The 22,990-nt window shown below is 33.7% G+C and overlaps 3 protein-coding genes and 2 pseudogenes across 4 annotated transcripts; 1 reads left to right on the top strand and 4 right to left on the bottom strand.

Moving 5' to 3' along the window:
* Nucleotides 1-2,741: 2,741 nt before the first annotated feature.
* On the bottom strand, nt 2,742-3,053 carry LOC143615616 (protein ELF4-LIKE 3 pseudogene; annotated as a pseudogene).
* A 5,176-nt stretch (nt 3,054-8,229) lies between these two features.
* On the bottom strand, nt 8,230-8,625 carry LOC143615617 (RING-H2 finger protein ATL52-like). Its single transcript, XM_077088705.1, has one exon. It carries the CDS (start codon nt 8,623-8,625, stop codon nt 8,230-8,232), a length of 396 nt encoding a protein of 131 aa, XP_076944820.1.
* A 3,545-nt stretch (nt 8,626-12,170) lies between these two features.
* Nucleotides 12,171-12,540, top strand: LOC143615625 (uncharacterized). The gene has a single exon (XM_077088710.1). The coding sequence runs from the start codon at nt 12,175-12,177 to the stop codon at nt 12,514-12,516; it is 342 nt and encodes a 113-aa protein (XP_076944825.1). The 5' UTR covers nt 12,171-12,174; the 3' UTR covers nt 12,517-12,540.
* Nucleotides 12,541-17,990: 5,450 nt separating this feature from the next.
* LOC143615619 (ribosomal RNA-processing protein 12-like) lies at nt 17,991-20,656 on the bottom strand (annotated as a pseudogene). The gene is made up of 6 exons (XR_013150506.1): nt 20,643-20,656; nt 20,078-20,168; nt 19,786-19,994; nt 19,303-19,704; nt 19,037-19,215; nt 17,991-18,351 (listed from the first exon to the last, which is right to left on the bottom strand). The product of XR_013150506.1 is annotated as a ribosomal RNA-processing protein 12-like (transcript).
* A 2-nt stretch (nt 20,657-20,658) lies between these two features.
* Nucleotides 20,659-22,683, bottom strand: LOC143615620 (kelch repeat-containing protein At3g27220-like). Its single transcript, XM_077088706.1, has 7 exons — nt 22,501-22,683; nt 22,029-22,229; nt 21,703-21,932; nt 21,459-21,629; nt 21,267-21,372; nt 20,972-21,178; nt 20,659-20,873 (listed from the first exon to the last, which is right to left on the bottom strand). Exons 1-7 carry the CDS (start codon nt 22,681-22,683, stop codon nt 20,700-20,702), a joined length of 1,272 nt encoding a protein of 423 aa, XP_076944821.1. The 3' UTR covers nt 20,659-20,699.
* Nucleotides 22,684-22,990: the final 307 nt, after the last annotated feature.

Raw genomic sequence — 22,990 nt, forward strand, 5'->3', positions numbered from 1 at the left:
GTTTGGGACTTGCCAAGTTATCATCATTATTGTGTCATATATTATATTTTATTTTCAATCCATAACTATCTACATTTTTAATAGTAATAGACAACACTTTAATATATGGATATATTGTAATAAGTAATGATATATAATGTTAAGAAAACATTCTATTTCTTTATGTGTAAAATGGTATTTCATAAAGATTTATATAAATATCCATTTGTGTAAGTAGATTTACATATAATTAAATGTCATTTATTTTATGATTTTCAACTTCAACTTGTTTTTGTTTCTCATATAAATATCCAACAATATTTACAAATGAATCGACTTAATTTCATATGTATTAACACTTGATTTTAAAGTTTTCTTGAATCTTAACCTGTTTATTAATGATATAATTTTTTAAAAGCAAAATTTTTCTTTGTAGACATTAGACCAATGCATCGTGGGTTATGATTTTAATTTAGACCGACCCATTTGGAATTAATGCTGATCGTTTATTAATTATTATCTTCTAATGGATATCTAGTTTTGTAGCCTATCAAACGTGGTTAACATCATATGATATAGAAGTATAGAATTACATATGCCATAATGTGATTTTCATACATCACTTCTATGGTGACTGTAAAAGTTTATACGGGTCGTATATATTATGCATAACTGACAAGTGTATGGAGGAGACACAAAACAACTTTTTGCAACCTATACAACCCATATGGCCTACTACGAGCTGCATAGGTCTTCAATAGCTAGTATAGAGCTTGATACGCTATAAAACATATACAACTTACATAGGGCTATATGACCACATAGAAATATTTAGTAGAAAACGTTAGACTAGGCTTTGACCGACCGTTACGTGCAATTTGAAAAGGACTTTACGAGCCTATACGACCTGTATAGCCATATACGACCATATTGACAGATTTTCAGATCTCTAAGCTTAAAACATGAAAGATTTTGTGATGGTCGATAAGATTAAGTTGAAAGTAATTCTCAAAGCTCCAAGGACTGAAGTGTTTAGAAGAGTTCTAGCTCCAATAGATAATAAATTCGACTTCCAAACCGAAAGACGAGTTTTGAATTGATAGCCTTCCAATTTTCAACCCTTTTCATACTTGAACCAACCGGTAAACCCAAATAGGTGAAGGGCTTTTTAGTCGGAAGACATCCTATCGAAGAAGCACGTAAAACCACCTCCTCATTTAGAACCCCCACTTCATAAGTGAGACTGGAATTTAAATCTTTTAATTGAAGGTTATACGCCTTTATCACTAAACAAAACTAATAATTGTACTTATTAGTCTTGAATTTCTTCAATAACTTGATTGGATATAAGATTTCTTAAAAAAAAGTAAGATAAAAGTAATAGATTTTTCTTTCGGAGTTCTTGCAGAATGAGCTTCAAGAGAATAGCAGAGTGGAACCGTGGAGTACTAGACACGAGATAGATCTTCCAACAAATAAAAGCAATAGATTTTCTTGAAGAGTTTATATATAGATTTGTCTTATCTTAATTTGTCTTAAGAGGTCTTAATTATCTTTACCTACATAATTCTTTTTCTTAGCTTTAGTTTTATCTCGTTATACAGATTTTTAACGAGAATGTATTAATCACTTCCAAGATAGTTAGTGCCACCTTTTCCTTCTATGCTCTATTTTCTATGTTACTATTATTAGTATATATATAACTACTTTTATTATGTTATTTGTAGTCTGTCACTAGTATCCATAGTTTTTACTTGGCCACACTATGTTTATTTATATCGTTATATTTTATCCTATATATCCTATATTTCGAGTTTGTATTAATAGGAGTAAACTCTATTTCCTGAGTTACGTGTAAATTGTCCCGTCTCATTCTCTTTAAACCTTACCAATACTTTGTTATAATGGGTTCTAATGTACGATCAATATTTTGATATTGATGGTATAACAAACTTAATTCACGATTCAAGACATAAAACAAAACTTCAACTAAAATGATATTCAACCTCTCCAAACCTGAAAAAGATTATTGAAAAATTATCATAAAAATATGTCATATATAGTATACTTTTTTCTCTACCCAACATCCACCTACTATAGTCTCGTTAACAGTAGACGCATCATGTCGATGAAGCAAAGGAGAAAAAACAAGCAACACAAAAGTACGTATCACTGGCCGCTTTTTTATACGAGTTTATAACATTGCAAGTAATAAACCGTGATGATACCGGCATAGAGTAAATACATACAAATATACAATGATTTGCCAAATGTAACAACTAGTGACTTGATAAGAAAACATGATCTATTCACTAGAAAATAAAAGGGTACGTTACCTCAACCAGACATTAAACAAGAATGCCAAAAAAGAGTGGAAAGTTGAAGACTTAAAATAATAATTAATAATAATAATAATAATAATATGATATTGAGTTGGGTGGTGGAGTGTGATTGGGGACTAAAAAGCTGCTTTTTTTCCTCTCTTCCAGTTTGTGTTACTGTTAAGGGCATCTTTGCAGAGATGGATATGCAAAGTATGGCTTTTGTTTCTGTTTCTGTGCCCATTCTTTTCTTTCACCAACAAATTATCAAAAAACAATAAAACTTTTCACCCTAAACAGATGAATATATAAAAGTACCAAATATCACAAATCAAGAAAAGCTTACTACTTTGAATGCATGTGTCACAACTCATAATAATAATAATAGTAGCATCTTTGGATAAAATAAAAATAACAAGTTTTTAATCTAACTAATAATAATTAAGCAGCAGGCCTACTCCTCTTGTGCAAAGCTTTGGCATCTAATCCTGACTCCCCTTGATCAACAATATCATCCATTGACTTTGAGGAGAAATTAGATGACAAATGAGAGTAAAGATCAACAACTTTTCTTATATTATTGTTAAGTTCTCTAATCAACCCTACATTTCTACCGAGTTGATCCGGTATCTTCGACTCATGATTCTGGTTAATCTCATTAATCAACACTCTATTTTGATCCAAGATGCTTTGCACTTGAACAAAACTCTTTTGAAATGTCTGCAATGCCTTCCCATCTAACTCACCCTCCATAATTAATCTTCTCATCAAATCAACTCCAACCCTACATTACACACAAACTCATCAATCTCCTTTGACTTTTCAATGTCAAAAATACAACCTTGACCTTTAAGTCAAAAGGCAGACAAGAAACATGAAAACTCTATACTTTGAGCAATAAATAGTTAAAAGACATGCTGTAGATATATAACAAATCATGACAATGATATCATATATATATATGATATGGGGATTTACACAAAAATATGAAATTGGTTGTAATTTTTAATCATTAACTTTTTTATTTTCAGCTAATAATACAGTATTATTGAAGTTATAACTTAAGGTATGATGAGATGTAAAAAGCAGATCTCATTTCCATAAAGGGAAAACCTTTTTCTTTTTGTTAAATGCACCTGGAAGTTAACAAATACCTAAATGGTTAAACACCAAAAGCCATAATTTTGTTTTCACAAGAAACATGCATATGCCTCATATTTTAAACCCAGTTAATATGAAAATAAAAAAAAAATAAAAAAAAACTGAAATGGGGTTTACTTGAATTCTGGGGAAGTTGAAGACCAGACAAAACTGAAAATTAAATGTGGGGGAAACAATTAAAAATAATTAAGAAAGAAAGAAAGAAAGAAACCGTACTTTAAAGCTTCAGTTTTGCAGAGGCATAAATACCCAAAATGGCAAATAAAGTTGAGAAAAAACCCTACTCATGACCAATTTGAAACCCAGAAAAAAGAAAAATATCTTTTTTAATCTTTAGAAAAACTTGTATTTGCAGTGTATCTGTGTAAAATAATAATTTGTTTTCAAGAGAAAAGAAAAAAAGATTATAAGTTTCTTCTGTCTGATCACAACAAACATAATAAGAATAATAATTGTTTAAATAAATAATAATAATAATAAGATGAAGAGGGAATTGAAGACAAGAAAATATGGAGGATGAGTGAATGTGTGTGTGTGAGAGAGAGAGAGAGAGAGAGAGAGAGAGTTTGTAGATTTGACAGTCACACTCACAGGCTGTTTCTAAATCTCTATCTCTCTCTCCACACGTATATACTCCGTCCAAAATATAGAATATTTCTATACACAGAACTAAAATAGAAAAATAAAAAATTATGATATTATTATGCATCTTAAGGAGTAGATTTATGCCTATATAGTGTTTTGTTATACTCTCTCTCCTCTTTTTTTCTCTTCTATCTTGTCTTACAAAAAAATAATAATACTGCAAATTATGCTCTTGGCAGGTGTGCAAACAAGCCGAAACTAAATTTGACCAGGCTTGGCACGCTTTAAAATATAAAAGCTTGAACTCCGTTTGGTTTAAGTTCTTTTTCTAAAGCTCAAGCTTAATTCGTGATCAGCCAATTTTCAAACTTAAGCCTGAATTAGGCTTGACTCATTTATTACGATTTATATCTTTACAGATTTCATAAACCAAACACAATCTAATTAAAAGGAAAGAAAAAAGAATACAAAAACAACCGGTGGGTTCAAACAAACTGAAAAAAAAAATCCTAAGACTCATTTATTAAATGCTAAATAAAAGAAAATCAATTAAAGTCTTTATACTTTTACTCTTATCACTGATTTCCCTAACCTCCTGGATTACCTATTAACAAAATAAGACAAAACACAAACAAGAAAATACGGCTGAGCCAAAAATTGCCCAATAATGAAAAGAACAACAGTACAGGTAAAAACGGACATACAGAAAAAGCAAAAGAAACAGAGCTGACACTAAAACCATAACTGAACTAACTGAAACTAATACAGATAATAAATACAAAGCTAATACAGACACTGATATAATCCAATTTACGAAAAACAGAATTGGATACTAAACAATAATCATAAACACATACGAAAACATATGCAGAAACATATATCAAACTATACGACAATGATATATCCACAAAGTCATGTACAGAGAAGCACCTAGAGCCAGAAAACATGGGGGTAAACAACTAGCTAATCCATACACCAATGAGATGATGTGTGTGACATACACACATTACTCCATCCCCCATAAATTAGAAGGCGGAACATAACTAGGATCGATCCATATGCCCCTAAGTGACCCTAATACTACACAAATACTGGTTAGAGACGCTGTTGGGCCTAGTTTTGTTTATTTATAAGTCTTTTGTATTGTAAGTTAATTGGGCTTGTCTTTGTTTTATTGTAATTGGGCCTAGGGCGATTTGTACATAAAGCCCATTGAGCTATGGTATAATACAACAATGTCTCATGCCATGTTTCCCTATAAATAAGAAGTATGTGCATGAGACACATAAGCTTTTGCCAAAATAACTCTCACAAGATAAACAAAGTTCTCTCAAGTTACAAAAACCGAAATAACATCCACACTAGCAAGATCCGAGATCTAGGTTCCTTAGGGTGATTTCTGCTAGCACTAAGTAGATTGATCCAAGACTTATTGTTAGATCCGGTTCGGGACCTACAGACGCCATGAACTTTACATACGCACTGTCTCGACAAGTGCCATGTTGTTGACGCCCCAACGACAAGTCACAAATGCTCGGGTAACAGAGTACTAAACTAAAACAATATGATTAAATATATTCAAATGGGAGCATGCAATAACGAGTACAAGAATTAAGGTTTATTGCATGCCACGAAACATATTTGTATAAAATAACTGAGCTCAAAATTTAACACATAACGAAAATCCGAACTACAAAGTAACGAAATAGAGTTTATGGTATGAGTAAACGAAAACAGAAACCATACCTTAACGTAGCAAAACGAAGCAAAAATGAACGAGCCCTCATTTTTTATCAAGACCCTACACTTTAAATATTATCTCTTAACAAATCAGATTCGTGGAATTCTTGTTTAGTGGTTAACCAATGCTCAGAAATTTATATATCTTTACTATCTAAGTATTGCTTTTATTATAAAAAGAGTTTCAATAAATCAATTAACCTTCTAGTTATTTATCTACTAATATAAATTACTTTCGGAAATAATTGCATATTTAAACAAATAGGTGTTAGCTAGAGGTTATATATATGTATATTCAGTAGAGAACTTAGTTGTTTCTAAACTTCATGTTCCAAAGAACTACTAGACAAGATAGTAAAGCCATGAATGCATGCACGTGTAGGTACTTACAAACAAATGTTAACAGTACACGGTTTGACAAAGTACGTAAACAAACCATATAGATTCTAATAAGGTTTGCATCACCGGAACAGAAACAAATAGATGTGATTAGCATGGATGTGAGCTCTTACCCCATGATAGTAGTCGAACAGAAACAAATCCGAGCACGAGGTAGCACGGATACCCGCGTTGGTCACCAAAATGATTCGACAAAAGATCAAACTTTCAAGGAAGTGTAATTCAAGGGAACAAACTGACTTAACTACCAGGTTCATGAACCAACAGAACCGAAGAAGAATAGCAGCGAGCACTACCGCTTGATGAAGGCGGAATGGTTATCGTTTCAAAAGTGAGGGTTTGACAGAATATAAATTGCCAAAAACAAACGCGATTAACAATATATTCATCCCGATTAGCGAAAGATTTTTATAATAGTAAAATTTTAACAAAAGCACATATATCACGCTTTTGGTAGGTTCTTTAGTTTGGTAATTTTAAAAAATATACCCTTAATGTTATACTCTATAGTTTGACTTTCCCAATATTCCAATACCATCTGGCACCAATTTTGACTCAAAAATAGTAAAACTTGACTTGATATAATATAGCATTCAAAAGGATACAAAAGTGAAACTTAAGTTAATATAATATAGCGTTAGAAAACAATGAGACTAGAACATTCATGGATTTGATTCACAAAGAATGTGTTGAATATGCAATATTATCTTTTCAAAAAGCTCAACTCCGTAATACCATTATTATTGTTTGTAACAGATGTAAGTTTCCACAATATTTTATCTAAGGTACATAAACAAATTAAAGAAACAAACTAAAACACAAGCCTTCCTACTTAATTCGTGAATCCTTAAATGTTGGGTGGTTGAAAGCCAGATTCAACTCCTAACCCAATAGTATATCCAAATTCCATTTAAGAATTTGAATCAGGGATGAAGAATTTGAATCGGGAGTAAAAATAAGATTGTAAAGAAACAAATTAAAAGACATACCTTCCTAATGTTGGGTTGTTTATCGATTGAACATGATAGCTAGATTGAACTCCTAACCCAGTTGTATCTAGATTGACTTAATTTGTTAGATGTCGTGTATTATTGAACATTGATTAAAACTGGCTATTAAACATCTATGAATTCCTTTATTAGGGAGAGGTGAAGAATATCGATTGAAATCAAGGGCGGCCTGTCGATTGAATCAGGTGTGAAGAATATGAATGGGGAGCAAAGATAGAACCTTAATTAATTATCATTAAGCAATGTAGTGATTAAGGGTTTACTGGATGATACAATACGAATCACCCGTGAAAAAACTAAGCCAAAATTGTATGTGCCGGAAAATAAAATTCTAGCTGATTGAAAAATAGGATTCTTTTATTAGAGAGGCATATTTGAAATCCTAATTGTTAGTTTTTAACAAACCAACTAACGTATATACTTGATGGCTAAAGGTATCCTGAATCTAATAAGTATATATCTTACGGGCATTCGGCCAGATATTATAACTAGGTTTGATAATATGAGATCCATGTGGATTAATTAAGATCTATTATTTATTGAAATATCTAAAACTGATATAAGGCCCACATCCGCCCGCCACTCAACAACATGCATTGTCTTCAACTTTCCCCTTTCATTTTCACTATAGAATAGCGTGCATATATATTTAACTCATCAAATTAAAAATATATATATATATAAAAGAAAAGAGATGAAAAATAACCAATTCTTTTTAACAATTAAGAGTCAGCTTCTCTATTTTCTCTCTTATATTCAATCAAATAATATTCTTTTACATCTCCATCATTATATTTTTTCTTCAATTCATCCACGACCACTTTCAAATATATTAATTAAAAAATAAATAAAGGAAGAACAGTATTCTTTCAAAATTTACAATCTCTTTAAACTTTTCTCTATTATTCACTCATAACCATCTAAAAAAATTAGAGATCTCTCTCGCATAATTATAGAGGAGCTATTGTGAATGCTCTAACTAGCTCTAAATCCACCTAACCCGTCTAGTCCTCAGTACGCCAGTGTTGGTGTCGTCATGGCGACACCATCACCGGGGCACGACACAATGGGCAGTCCATATGAGAATACAACCACATGTCTATACACGCAATATGAAACGAGTGGTTACACCTTGGCAACTTCCTCACTTCTTCGCCGTCTTCATAAACCGATAAGCAAACCGAGCACTCCATGTCGAAATCAGCATCTTCAAGTCCTTTTTTGTATCTAACACTTGATGTTAAACCAACGCGGGAATCCGGTGGCCGTGACAACATGATATTGTTGTTTCTCCGGTGGATGGGGAGGTGGTTAGCTTCACGTGAGCGTTGGGATTGAGTGGCGCACCAACGTACGACTATGAGGTTGTAGACGGCAAGGACGATGGCGGCGGTGGCGACAACAACAAGACCGTAGTATAAGAAGGGCATGTTTGATCGGATTGGTGGTGGTGGTGGTGATAATAATAATAATTGAGTTGGAGGTTTTGATAGCTTTAGAGAGTCTCCCATTCAATAATTGTTTTAGGATTTTTTGTTTGTGGTCATAACAAGGGTTATGCAAATTGAGTGTGAAATTTATATTTCATTATTATTATTATTATTATTATTATTATTCTTTTTTCTTAACAAACCATTGATATATTTATATAAAGATTTTAATTATTCTAGGCAGTTCTAACAATTGCAAATACCAGAATTAAATAATTTCGATTTTTTTTCTTTTGGTAAAAGTTATTTTATGGTCTATTGTATATACAAGTTTGGCCTACCAGTTTAAAAGCTACGAGTTGTATAGTTTTTATTCTATAAAGACAAGATCACTTGAGTATTTATGTTTTGAAACCAGTTTTTTAGTTTCCAGACCATCAAACACAAACTTCTACTTGTGCATGTGTGCAATTACATGCTAATCTATCTGCATGCATTTAGGATGTTTGGAGTGTATGGAGCAGTTGCCATTCTGATCATGATGCGATGACATATGGCAATGGTTAAAGCTATTCTCATATTTGAAACCTGACTTTATGGGGTTTTCTCCTAAGTGAGTCAGGTCTGGAGCGCTAAAATCAGTATGGACGTTGTCAACTTGTCATCCCATCTTGGTAAGGCTCACTTGGGTATTGGTGGTAATTTCAGACACTATTAAAAAACAAAATTATACGAAAAATGGAGGAATGGAGAATGAAATTGATCAATGAGGAATTGTCACGTCTTTGCTATGGAGTTTATGGAGATAAAATTAGGGTGTGCTGGGATGATGGAGAACATGAATAATTATTTATTTATTTATTTAGTGTAAAACATTTATCTTTTAACAAATTACAACACACATGGTTCACTACGAAAGTACACAAATTACACAGCATCCAAATCGGGTAAGTTATTGGACAGGATATGATGGTTTAGCGGAATTTTGATAGGGAGAAAAAAACCATATCATAACATGTGTACATAATTATTTTATTTTATTAGAATAGAGGGATATAAATTAGAACTTTCAGGCTACTTGAGAGACTGGGTCATGAGCGGTCGTCCACCTTGCCCCTTCCCTAGCTCGGCCCTATCCCCTCTATATTAAATGTGGAGGGTTTAAATTATATAAGATGCAATTTTAAATGGTTAATCAAAATATTTAATGTATGTTAGTTTGTCGCTTAAAATTTGAAACACGAATATAATAATCGAAACAATATTGAAATTTAATTATTACAAGTAGGATTCTCCCACGTAACGCGACAGATGTTTAGTTAATATTCCTTCGGTTTAATACGGTACAAGGCACTCTATATAGCAACAACAAAAGAACCTAAAAGATAAAATTGTGATATTTCCAACAAGATATTGATATATGTTTTATATTGACCAAAAACTATAAAAGCAAATGGAAGTATCGGTCTGATAATACCTACCACTGATACCTATGTTCAGTCGGCATCAATTTAGTTTGCCACGGTACAATTATAGTTCGGTATAGTTTACAATAAGAGAAAATTATAGCCTGTTCATACATTTGGGCTTTCTTCTGTTTTATTACGATCCAATTAACCCGGTAACTAGTGTTCTTCTCTTGATGTCTACCAACTACTAGAGGTGAAAAAAAAACCCGAACCCGAAACCGGACATGAAAAAAATACCTAGAACCTGTTTTTGTTATACCCGAACACGTACCCTACCCATAGGGTATGAATTTCAGTACCAAAACCGTACCCGAAACCAGACCCGATTTATACCCGAAAACCGGAACCGGTTCCATACCCGGGACCGAGTTTTTCCAATACCCGAAACCGGGTTTTTCAATACCCGATCTATACCCGAAAAATACCTTAAAATACCCGAAAATACCCCTAAAAATCTTAACCCCTTAAAAAAAATCCAATCTATACCCGGAAAAAACCCAAAAATAGGGTTTTTCAATACCCGGAAATACAATATTCAAATACCCGGTTTTAGAATACCCGGTTCTATATCTGACCCGAACCCGGTGCATAGGGTATGTTTTTAGAGACAATACCCGGACCCGAACCCGATCCGGGTATTACCAATACCCGATTTTCCAGTACCCCGTCATACCCGAATCCGGTTTCATACACGAACCCAGGTATTTGAAAAACCCGATTTGTGCACCTTACGGCTCTACCAACTGTCACCCACCTATATCAAATTAAATTCATTATAAAAAAAATAGAGGCAATCTTGAGCCAGATTTTAGTAATTAATTAATGTCAAATACCATACTTATTTTATTGAAAGTTTGAAACATTTGTGACTTATATTATAAAGGCTACAGCCTTTTTCTTGAAACATACTAATTTTATTGAAATTTGTGAGTTGTATTAGAAAGGTTGTGTTGTTAAACCTTAAATCCAATACTTATTTTTATTTTAGAAGGCTGCGTAATTAACTGAAAACGACAACAAAAATATAGAAGGTTTTGATTTGCAAATGGTAAAGCTTCTAAAGTTGTTTTTGGTGATATTCGATATTAAATTAGATACGCACACAACAAATTAATCAGAATTGTCCCCCTTTTGAAGGTGAAAATATGAAGCATATCAACCTGCTTGTTTCGGCTTGGGTTGTGTTCTATTCTAACATGTCAAATGGGTAAAATCAGTGGAAATATACCAAACTTGTTGAAAAACACTGAATATGTTTTTTTTAATTGCATATAAACTTAAAACTTGATTTTTAATACTAGTTATTTTTCAAAAAAATTGAACAAGATTGCATTAGGCCTTGTAAAGATTGCATTAGGTCTAATTCAACTGCTTCTAAGCCCCCGACAAAATATTACATTAGACTTGGTACAACTTTTTCAAGACGTAATGCAACCGTTTTACAGGGTTACATTAGGATCATTTACTTGTAATCATCTCCTTCAATATAATTACACTACTATTTTCTATCATAGAAGATAAACATGTTTGGCTTAGAGCATTTGTTTTAGGAACATATGCATGTAGAACATGAATTTTATCGGGTTAGTTTGCTTAATTACTTGGTATTTTATATTATGTTATAATTCGTTTCATAATTATTATTATTGTATTCATAAGAATGATGGTTTATTTTAGTTTAAACTTGATCTTATGAAATTACATAATAGGTAAGTAGTAGTAATTACCCATAACACAATACTGATATGTAAATTATCTACCAAGAGTAATCGCTAGATTTTAATGTGGGATGAGTTAAAGGATGGTAACGATAAATCAAGAATATGTATTTTAGAAATTGATATAAATCATATAACATGAGATGAGATGAGATGAGATGAGATGAGATGAGATGAGATGAGGATTGGATGTGTAGATAAGGCTATCCACCAATACCTAGTGGAGAAACTGCCAACTCAGATTCACAGATATTATACACCTCTCAACCTTCCTTTAACTTAACAACCATCATCACCTTCTTGTTTTAATTCTCCTCATCCACCACAAAGCTAAGCTACCATACAAAGTCTCTTGGTCATCAATGGCTTCCACTTGTGCTGTCTCCATGGCCATGCCATTGACCCACAAGACCACTCTCCCACCCACAGCCTCCTTGTTCAACCCACGATCCTCAAAGACACCAAGCAAAGCACGCTTGGTGGTTAAGAGCTCTTTGAAAGATCAGAACACTACTGTGACGGCGTTGACTGCGGCAGTTGTAGCGGCGTCCATGGTGGTTCCCGAGGTGGCACAGGCGGCGTCCGGTGTGACTCCGTCGTTGAATAACTTCCTGCTGAGTATTGGAGCCGGTGGTGTTGTGCTTGGTGGGATTTTGGGAGCAATCATTGGGGTTTCTAATTTTGATCCTGTTAAGCGTGGTTGAGCTATCAACTTAACTAAATTTGTGCTTCTTCTAGTGATTTCTTTCTTTTCTCTCTGTAATTTCTTTATATCATATTTATATATAAACTTCTTATGATGGATCTACTTTCTTAATCCTTCTCTAACACAACCCATGCATGATTATTAATTAATAATCATTTTTTTATACAATTTTAGTTTAGTGAATTATTCAATTCTTCCACCAATTATCTCAAACTAGTATTCTTACCCGTTAAATGCATTAGATGTATTACCAACAAAATGTAATCCGACCCGTTGTCGATAAAATATATAAATTGCCGGTTGTGATCTGACCCGTTACGAGTAAAATACAAATCCAAATTCTTTACAGTGTCAACGAAATGGGAAAAAAATGTGACAGTCTAGAATTTGAGACTTTGTAGCAAAGGAAACCACAACAAAAACACACTCCAGATCTGAATTTATTACCTGAGAACGAACTAAAGCTGAAATCGAATCCAAAAATTCACAGAACCTGCAACCGACTGTCTGATACACCCATATCAGCAAATTATACTACATGTTTGACCATTAACATATATGACACCGGCATACGGAACCCAACCTTTCTCAAGACTCTACCTTTAAACAAAAGTAGATATGGCATTGGCAACCAAGATCCAAAGGCCTATTTGAGCACAAAAGCAAATTGTTGCAAATGAAATTAAACAAAACAATGAATATAGTACAACCTATTTAAAAGCATGAACTGGTATAGATAACGAGGTTATTATCCTTTTAAATCTGCAAATTTACATTAGAACCGTGTTAGTAGATCAAATGGTCATACGAGGTGATTTTTTATTATACGGGCCATATGGTTCGTCAAAACTCTTATTTTAACGATGATCACGGTTTAAATGTAATGGACCGAGTCTAGTAAGCTTAGAGCATACAAAAGGTTTGTATAATGTGATGAACCTAGGAACTTTCTTGTCAGCAATCAAGAGATAATTGAGGCCAAACAAACACTCGATTTGAGCATCTTGTCTAAATTCACATTTAAATATTGTTTTGGGACCTAAATACATGTAAAATGATGCCTATCGACTTCATGGAGTATCTTGATTAAATTGAATGCATGCTAATCTTTTAAGATTTGTAACTCGGGGCATGTATACATGTACTCGGTGCTATTGTTTTAACCAAAAGTACATTCTTAGACAGAATTGCCGATTTTTGTGACATCATGATGGAAGTTGAAAATTAGACCATGGACATATGAACATCATCTATGCAGACCCAAACCCTTCAAAATCAAACACCTTCAAAAAGCATATATAGATTTTATGTACAACAAATTAGGCATATGTATTGGTATGTTTTATTCGTTTATGACCTATAGATCTGTGAAGCCAATAATGTAGATAACACTTTGGAACTCCTACTCAAAAATGAATACAACATTGTCCTGCATTGTTTTTTTCCATCACTTTGTATTTATTTGAAAAAAGATGGATAAACAACAACGCAATGTCAGGAGATCGGCTAACCTGTATACAAGCATATATGTGCTGATCTTAAATAATCAAATTCAACTAATGCATATATCAAGAAAGAGGCAAACTTAGTTTTGTTCTCCACATCTCTCCAATGACCTTTTTGGGTGTAGGATCATCCGGTCCTCTATCTCGTTGTCCTGAGGTGAAGTACAACCATCCATCCCAGAACCCTACCAGTGTGGTTTTCACACGATAAGGAAGCTTCCCAACAACCGCCCATTTCTGCACAACAAAGTAGTATTCCTAGTTAGTATTAACCACTATTTTTAACAAAACAACCATTCAAACATGATTACTTAAAAGAACATCTAAACTAATTACCAATGTATCTAAGTGAAACTGGAAGATTTCTCCAACGAGGATCATTTTCTTGGTTTCAGGGTGTTTTTCGGTAGTGCCACCCGCAATAACAATAGAATTGTTGACAACTGCCCAAGCAAATTCTATGTGAGAGTCCGGCTTAGGCATAGGAGGTAAAACCTTCCACTTTATCTCATAATCAAGTAAACACACAAGTCCATGATACGAATCGCAGTTTTGTAAACGAATAAAATAAACAGTTGGTTGAATATGATATATATGCTACCCCCAAAAGTATAAAAGCGTTAAAAATGGGGTGTGAGAAACTCATTTTTGAGATTGGAGATAACTTGAAAGAAAGCCAAAAGCGAGTTTAAAGAAAAACCGAAGTGGTCAAACGTCACGAACTATAAATGAAAATGCAAAGACAATCAAGACTAGCTACCGGGATTGAATTAACTTTGGTTTTAGATATGCTGCACTGTTTTAATACGTATTTTAATATCTTAAAGCATTAATATTATTTTTAAGTTTTAACGGATTTTAACGCTTTAAATTGTTTTAGTATTAATTAATTAATAACTTAATACCAACATGAGAATTATGACGTTTATGAACATCGATTTTAACAAAAATTTCATCTTGAAACGGTTACATTAGCGTATATAAAGTTAACGAAACGAATAAATAATATAATATTACTCGGGTTTTACGAAACTTAACGAATGTTAAAAAAAACTTGGTTTTTGGATGAAAAATGATTAAATTTAATTTAAGAATTATATTATTTATGGACATGAATTTTATCGGTCTAAATTTTATCACAAATATGATTATTTAACATATTTTAGGCATTAACGGAAAGTAATAAAATGTTAACGGTTTGTCGCTAAATGGAAACGAAAAGTTAATTTTTAAATGAAAGATGATAAAATTTAGTTTATAATTAATTTTATTTAATTTAAAGTATTTTTATTTGATTTATGATAATTTTCAATTAATTTATTTGATTTATAATATAAAAGAAATAACTTAAAAATGAACAAAAATCAGGTCCTGATCCGGGTTCAAACCCAGGTCTCCATGCCCACACTTACATGGTTTTACTTGTTGAACCAGCTTGAAAGTTGTTATTAGGATAGAATAAAAAATATCTAACTTATATCTCATATTCATCATCCTCATCAAAATAACCCTAGGATTCAATCTAAAAATTTTTTTCCATGTTTGTTTAAATTATGTTAGGGGTTTTGTTTTGTGGCTTAAAACAATTATAATGCATATAATAATTACCTGTAAGTGTTCTTGTTTGATGATGAACCATAGTTGGCCGAAGATGAACTTTGAGGGATTATTATGAGATAAATACAATTGATAGAGGGCTTTTGTTATTTAGATAAAACCCAACATTTTTCATGAAGACAACTTACCCTGGAACATAAAGGAGAGATGGGAAAAGACGAGTCAACGAGTCTTGAACACCAAAGTAAAACCGTAGTTGAAAGAACTTGAACAATTTTTATGAAATTGATAAAGGAGAAGGGGGATTTAGATTTTAGGAGATGGTGGCTGATGTTTAACTAGTTTTTAGGTTTAGAACATGTCTTGATTAAATATTAAAGGTTAAAACTTGTTTATTAGATAAACAACTCGATTATGAAACGAAATAATCAATAAATGACAAAATCGGGTATACTAACTCAAAGATTTCGGCTTGGACAACAAGAAAACGAATTGGGATGTGCTATAACATTTATTGGAACTTAAGTTTCATTAATTTAGTCAAAAATAGAAAAGAATTGGCAAAATTAGTCCATGTACTTCCATAAACGCGATTTTAAGAGTTTCTAAGCATTGTTTCACGAGTTTGAAAGTTATGAGAATCTACCTATATATTAAAGCAACACAAGTTTTCCACTTGTCATTCAATTAGACCCTTCACATAGGCTCCAAGTGTACAAGTTTCCATTTTTACAATTTTTCTTTCATGAATGATAAAATAAAAAATATGTTGTTGGTGGAAATTAAACTCAATACCTTACTTTTAAAATGTTTATGGCTTACCAACTCAACTAGGATTAATTGATGTTAGTCTTCTCTTTTTCTTAATTGCTATAAATTCACAACCTTCCATTTTATTACTTTTAAAATGCAAATACAAATTATTCTTAATAATTTATGTATTTTAATAAATTATTTATATCTTATTAATTCATAAGATATGTTAATATGTATATTATTAAGTTTAAATTTTTTATATTTTAACAACCCGTGTATTACACGGGCTCTATCCTAGTATATAATATGTTAAACCAAGTTAAATACTAATAAATACAAAATTTAAATAATTCGTAAGATCCGTATTTTATTCCCGAGTCGGTTTAAACATAAATGAATTCAAATACGAAAAATCCGAGATATTACATCATCATTTACAACTGAAAGCTCATGAGGGGCTCGCTTTTGAAGAACCTTTACGATACAGGAAACTTGTTGGTAAACTTAATTAACTTACTCACACAAGTCCTAATATTGCTTTTGCGGTCCAATTTTTGAGTCAATTCATGCAAAATCCAAGGATGTCTCATTGGAATGTCGCTCTTCATACTCTTTCATATGTCAAGGCACTTTATCTCAAAGATTATTTTTCAATAACAATCATTCTTTTGACTTACAGGCGTTCTATGATTCGGATTGGGCGGCTTGTCCTAATACTCGTCGATCGGTCAACGTTTTTTACATTTCTCTAGGGGGTTCTCCGATTTCTTGGAAATATAAGAAACAACATACTATTTCTTTAAGTTCCATTGAAGCCGAATAGAGATATCTACGACGTATAATTGCCGAACTTGCATGGTTGACAAAACTTCTCTCTGAGTTTAAAGTTCCTAGCATTACTCTAGTCAGACCGCAATTTATATTGCAAATAATCCTGTCTTCCATGAACGAACTAAGCATATTGAAATCGATTGTCATTTTGTTCGCGAGAAGTTACAAAAAGGCCTCGTAACTTTAGTACATACAAAGATGATTGATCAGCTTGATGATCTTTTTACCAAGAGCTTATAAGGGTCTCATTTTCACAAGCTTCTGCGCAAGTTGGGGTTTTCTCAACCTCCAACTTGAGGAGGGTGTGAGCGCATATGTTGTTGTGCGCCGCATATGCGTGTGTGCGTGTTTATATTCGTTTGTTAAAGCTACTCAATAAAAACCCAAATGGTAAAAATATAATGAACATAAGAAAGTAATTATACGTATCAAATCAAAACAAGACTACATTATAAAAATAAGACAAATCATTACAATATATAAAATAACTAAACAATTAAAAATAAAAACTTAAATAAACCCGGTTAATTAATATTCCATTCTATTAGGTAAAGGTAAAGTCATTCAACCTTCAATGGAGAGAGACACTCACCACCCACAAAGGACTGATGTAGGATTGGGAGGATTTGTGGCATGCAGAGCTCTACCTGAGAGAAACAATCACAATCAAGTCTAACATAATAAAACCATTTATATTCAACAAATGAAAGTTGTGAAATCTCGACTCAAACGATTGTTGTAGAATCACGTAATCGTCTTATGTTTTTTGCATACACAACAATCAAACTGAATATTTAGTGTCATTTTAAATAACACACAAAATTTAATATCTTTGTCCTTGAACCACACTGGACATACCCTTCCTTGCAGCCGCCCGATGCTCTGGTCTATGGCTAACCAGCTTACGGTCCAGTGGCCAATAAGCATACGGCTCAAACTTCCCCTTCCTCTTCAAATCTCCACCTGCCTTCTTGCTCGAGTATTCTGAACCCGTGTAAGCCCAACCAGACTGGCCCGTTTTCCTTTGCTTTTCTGTTCTTCGAGACGCCACACTCCTTGTCCTTTTCAGACTGTCACCAGATCTTAGGGACGATCTTGTCCTTTCACGGTCAAGCAAGTCGAGTGGCTCGTCTTCTAACTCTTCATACCCGTCTTCTGCCAACCTCTTCCTTGCTCTTTTGGACCTGCATTAAAATTATTAAAATAAAATACTTTAATCTATTATATATGTTCCGTCACACATCCACGCAGGCATGCCCAATTTGAACAATAATCTCATATGCTTTGTTTCTCGTTTTCTTGTTAGACTGCATGCAAATCATAGATTCAGATAGATGAACAAGTGGGGATGTTAAACGAGTCATGTTCGTGAGTTGACGGATCCAGCCAAAAACGAACCCGAAAATTTGACACAAACCCAAATACAAATGACCTGTTTAACCCCTCTTTTTTGTGTTAACATACTAATACTTTAATTTTATAACTTTACAGCAAAAAAAAATACAAACTAATACAAAATAATTATATTTTCATTTTAAAATCTTATGTCAAACTTCCCTTTTTGTTTTAAATTTTAGCATAAGATACCCATACCAATTAAAATTTATTACATACACATTTAAAAAAAAAGTAAATGGGTTAAACAGGTCAAACCCAAACCCGCAAATTTCATGATAGGTTTGTGTTGTGTTCTGTTGTATCATATTTTAGGCATTTATTTTCTGTATCATATATACTAGAGCTGGGCGTTTATTTCCACTTTGTTTCCGGCATCGCTTTTTTTATAAAAAAAATGTTAGCCGATACGACTAAATCCGCAACGCACAGGTTTTGTTAACTAGCTGTTTATTAAAACTAGGAGATCCTTACCGAGTTTGTGCCAGTGAAGTTTCATTTGACAAGTTATCAATTTCCATAGAACTGGAACCTTTGGTATCTTGTGTTTTGCCAGCCTCCTTTGTCACCTTTAGTAATTTTTGCATCGTGCTCTTAAACAGCCTCGAGACGACATTTTTGTCAGCAATAGATGCAAACTCACCAATTGTTCTCTTCAAAATGGAAATTTAGCAAACTCTTAGAGACGATTACGAGACAAATTTTGTAAATATACAAGACATCAAAGTCAAACTTGCTACCTGCAAAGATCCACCGTCATCTTTTGAAGATTTAACAAAAACTCCTGATAGTGTAGACAAAATCTCATGTGCAGAGGATCTTAAGGCGTCCAAATTACGAGCTACAAATTCTGAAGTGTAGAGGGAAACTGCTCGCTGTTGACTAACGCTGACTTTATCAGAGGGTTCATTTTCAACTTCCGTTACTCTTTTATTCTGTTGAACGAGAATCTGCAGACTGGAGCATGTTACTCCACAAAAATCAGGGTCTTCGCGAAGAGAACGGCATATTTCGTTTTCTAAATCCTTAAAACTCTCAAAAGTATCCACAGGATAGTTGCAAAATGAAGGCAGGAAAGACCATAGAGAATATATGAGCCCGTCAAGACTCCTGGCAGAATGAATACGTCCTTCTTGCTCATGCTAGTACAAGCAAACATGTCAAAAGTCAAAACACTGGATGAAACTGAACCGTGATATAGGAGAGTACAGAAGCACCTGTACCTTTGCAGATTTCAGCTTCAAGACTCGAATATTTTCCAATAAAGATTCATTAAAAAGCTTAACTTAGCACCGACTATGTTCTGCTTCAATATAGGGAGTAGCCATACATTGACATCAGACGGATCTTGAGCTTCTACATTCAAAGGCAGGAACTTTAAGAATGTTTCGGGCCCTAATGCAACGATAGCTACACCGATACAATCATGCAACTGCAAAGAAACAACTAGTACTTTAATGCAATGATAATAACAAAACAGTGAAATGCGAATACATTAATGCTACTACAACGCACCTGTTTCCTGTAGAGGAAATCTTCATCTGGCAATTTGTTATTATAGGAGAGTACAGAAGCACCTGTACCTTTGCAGATTTCAGCTTCAAGACTCGAATATTTTCCAATAAAGATTCATTAAAAAGCTTAACTTAGCACCGACTATGTTCTGCTTCAATATAGGGAGTAGCCATACATTGACATATACTCTGTGCTATTGTTGTAACAAAAAAAAGTACATTCTTGGACAGAATTGTCGATTTTTGTGACATCAAGATGGAAGTTGAAAATTAGACCATGGACATAATAACATCATCTATGCAGACCCAAACCCTTCAAAATCAAACACCTTCAAAAAGCATATATAGATTTTATGTACAACAAATTAGGCATATGTATTGGTATGTTTTATTCGTTTATGACCTGCAGATCTGTAAACCCAATAAAGACAATAATGTAGATAACTCTTTGGATCTCCTACTCAAAAATGAATACAATATTGTCCTGCGTTGTTTTTTAACATCACTTTGTATTTATGTGAAAAACGATGGATAAACAACAACGCGATGTCATGAGATCGGCTAACCTGTATACAAGCATATATGCGCTGATCTTAAATAATCAAATTTAAATAATGCATATATCAAGAAAGAGGCAAACTTAGTTTTGTTCTCCACATCTCTCCAATGACCTTTTTGGGTGTAGGATCATCCGGTCCTCTATCTCGCTGTCCTGAGGTGAAGTACAACCATCCATCCCAGAACCCTACCAGTGTGGTTTTCACACGATAAGGAAGCTTCCCAACAACCGCCCATTTCTGCACAACAAAGTAGTATTCCTAGTTAGTATGAACCACTACTTTAACAAAACAACCATTCAAACATGATTAATTTAAAGAACATCTAAACTAATTACCAATGTATCTAAGTGAAACTGGAAGATTTCTCCAACGAGGATCATTTTCTTGGTTTCAGGGTGTTTTTCGGTAGTGCCACCCGCAATAACAATAGAATTGTTGACAACTGCCCAAGCAAATTCTATGTGAGAGTCCGGCTTAGGCATAGGAGGTAAAACCTTCCACTTCATCTCATCATCTAACATGTAGACATCACTATATACAACCTATCACCATTTAAATCAGAATTAACCAACATTACCTACCTCATGGAACACCGCACAAAATTCAGAAATTACATCTTAACCACGCTACCTCATTCCTTCGGGAGCATTTGAAAATAGGCGAATTTGGTTTGGCCATAAAATCACCTTCTTGACCACCAATCATATATAGCCTATCATCCACCACAACGCAAGCCCTGAAACAAAATTCAAAAAAGAAAAGAAAAAGGATAATGAGTTAGCACCACAATACAAGCCTCGAAGCAAATTGAGAAACAAAAACCTGTGGGGGCCACCACGAGGAATGGGCATTTCAGTTCGCCATTCCTTTTCTAAAACTCTCCCATCCTTGACAGCAATGCTCCAATGATCTACTCCTGGTGTATAGCGATCTTCTTTGCTCCCACCCATTACATGTAGCCTGCCTCTCCAAAGTTGAGTTGCGGGCGCATACCTGACACATTAGAGCATTTTATTATAGCATCAGTAAGTCACAAATGATCTTGAGTCACAAATAAATATAGTACCTGGGAACTGGTAAAGGGGGCATGTCCTGCCATTTCTTGGTGTTGGTGTCAAGCACAAAAGTATGTGCAGTAGGTCCTCGACACTGCGGGCCATATTGTCCGGTGACTATATAAATGTATCTTCCATCGGTAACCATTCCTAGATGTGAATGTGCCATTTGTTTCGGCATGTCAAATCTTCCAGCCCAGGTGTTGCTTGTAAAATTGTATATGTCAACATGAGAATGCACCTGAAATCATAAAATATATATATATATATATATATATTTGAATACTAGAATAATAGGGGTAAAGACTTTAGGAATAGAAATGAGAGACTGACTGACAAGATCAATGGTTCCATATCCGGCAAAAACAAAGAGTTGGTCGTTGATCTGTATTGCTGCTCCGTCAAGACGGGGCACTGGTGATTCGGCCATCTTGTCCCATTTGAGTTGTGGTCCAGCCAAATCAGCAAAAGTTTTGGATAGAGATCTCCCACGAACAGCATCTTTTTTGTTATGTTGATGTATTATTACCTCCTCGTCCTGTAATAAAAAATGACATGAGGCATTCAATTGATTTAAGTAAATAATAAGATCTTCTCCTTGTATCCTATTTGATCTAATCTAATCTACTACATGTTAAAATATCATCCAAATTGGTAATATAAGGAAGGAATCCCAAGCATAACCTATGTATTGATGAAAGAAGGAAGGGAAATCCAACCAATAGTTACTTGATATGAATGATTATGTAATGTAAAAGGTAGTAGTAGATCCATGTCATGTTGTTATTAGATGGATGAAAGAAAGGTACCTTGGCAGCAGCTGCAGAGTAATTGGAATTGGAGTGAGATGATATGTAATTGTAAAATGTTGAAGTTGAAGGCCAGTAGAGTAGATCTGCAGCAATTAGGAGGAGAAGCCCAACGCATATCAACACAACAACCACCTTTGTCGCCGGTGGTGCTGGTTTCCTATTATGCTTTCCCCTACCCATCTCATCTGATTTCTTTCGTTGGGACTCCGGCAACCAGTCTCCTCTTGTCTTTTATTATTATTATTATTATTATTATTATTATTAGCAGTCGGTGATCATGCCAGCCCATCTGCAACAGGGCTAAATTAGTCTTTAATATTAAATAAAGTTAAAAGACCAAAGTGCCCCTGACTTAACGTTAAAAGCAAGCTGATTGTGACGAATTTTTTACAATAATCGTGAAACCTCAAGGTTACAAATACAAACAAACAAGCATTTTGGACAAAACTCACATAAATGAGTGGCGTGACGTGACATAATCAAGTAA

Source organism: Bidens hawaiensis, unplaced genomic scaffold (assembly GCF_021521415.1).
Source record: "Bidens hawaiensis isolate Kalapana, Puna unplaced genomic scaffold, B.hawaiensis_p1.1 tig00043639_1, whole genome shotgun sequence".
Lineage (NCBI taxonomy): Eukaryota > Viridiplantae > Streptophyta > Magnoliopsida > Asterales > Asteraceae > Bidens > Bidens hawaiensis.

Coding starts and splice junctions, on each gene's coding strand:
- LOC143615625 (XM_077088710.1), top strand. CDS start 12,175: ATGGCTTCCACTTGTGCTGTCTCCATGGCCATGCCATTGACCCACAAG.
- LOC143615620 (XM_077088706.1), bottom strand. CDS start 22,683: ATGGGTAGGGGAAAGCATAATAGGAAACCAGCACCACCGGCGACAAAG. Junction 21,630..21,702: donor CCCCCTTTACCAGTTCCCAG/GTACTATATTTA, acceptor CTAATGTGTCAG/GTATGCGCCCGCAACTCAAC. Junction 20,874..20,971: donor AGTTTCACTTAGATACATTG/GTAATTAGTTTA, acceptor TTTGTTGTGCAG/AAATGGGCGGTTGTTGGGAA.
- LOC143615617 (XM_077088705.1), bottom strand. CDS start 8,625: ATGCCCTTCTTATACTACGGTCTTGTTGTTGTCGCCACCGCCGCCATC.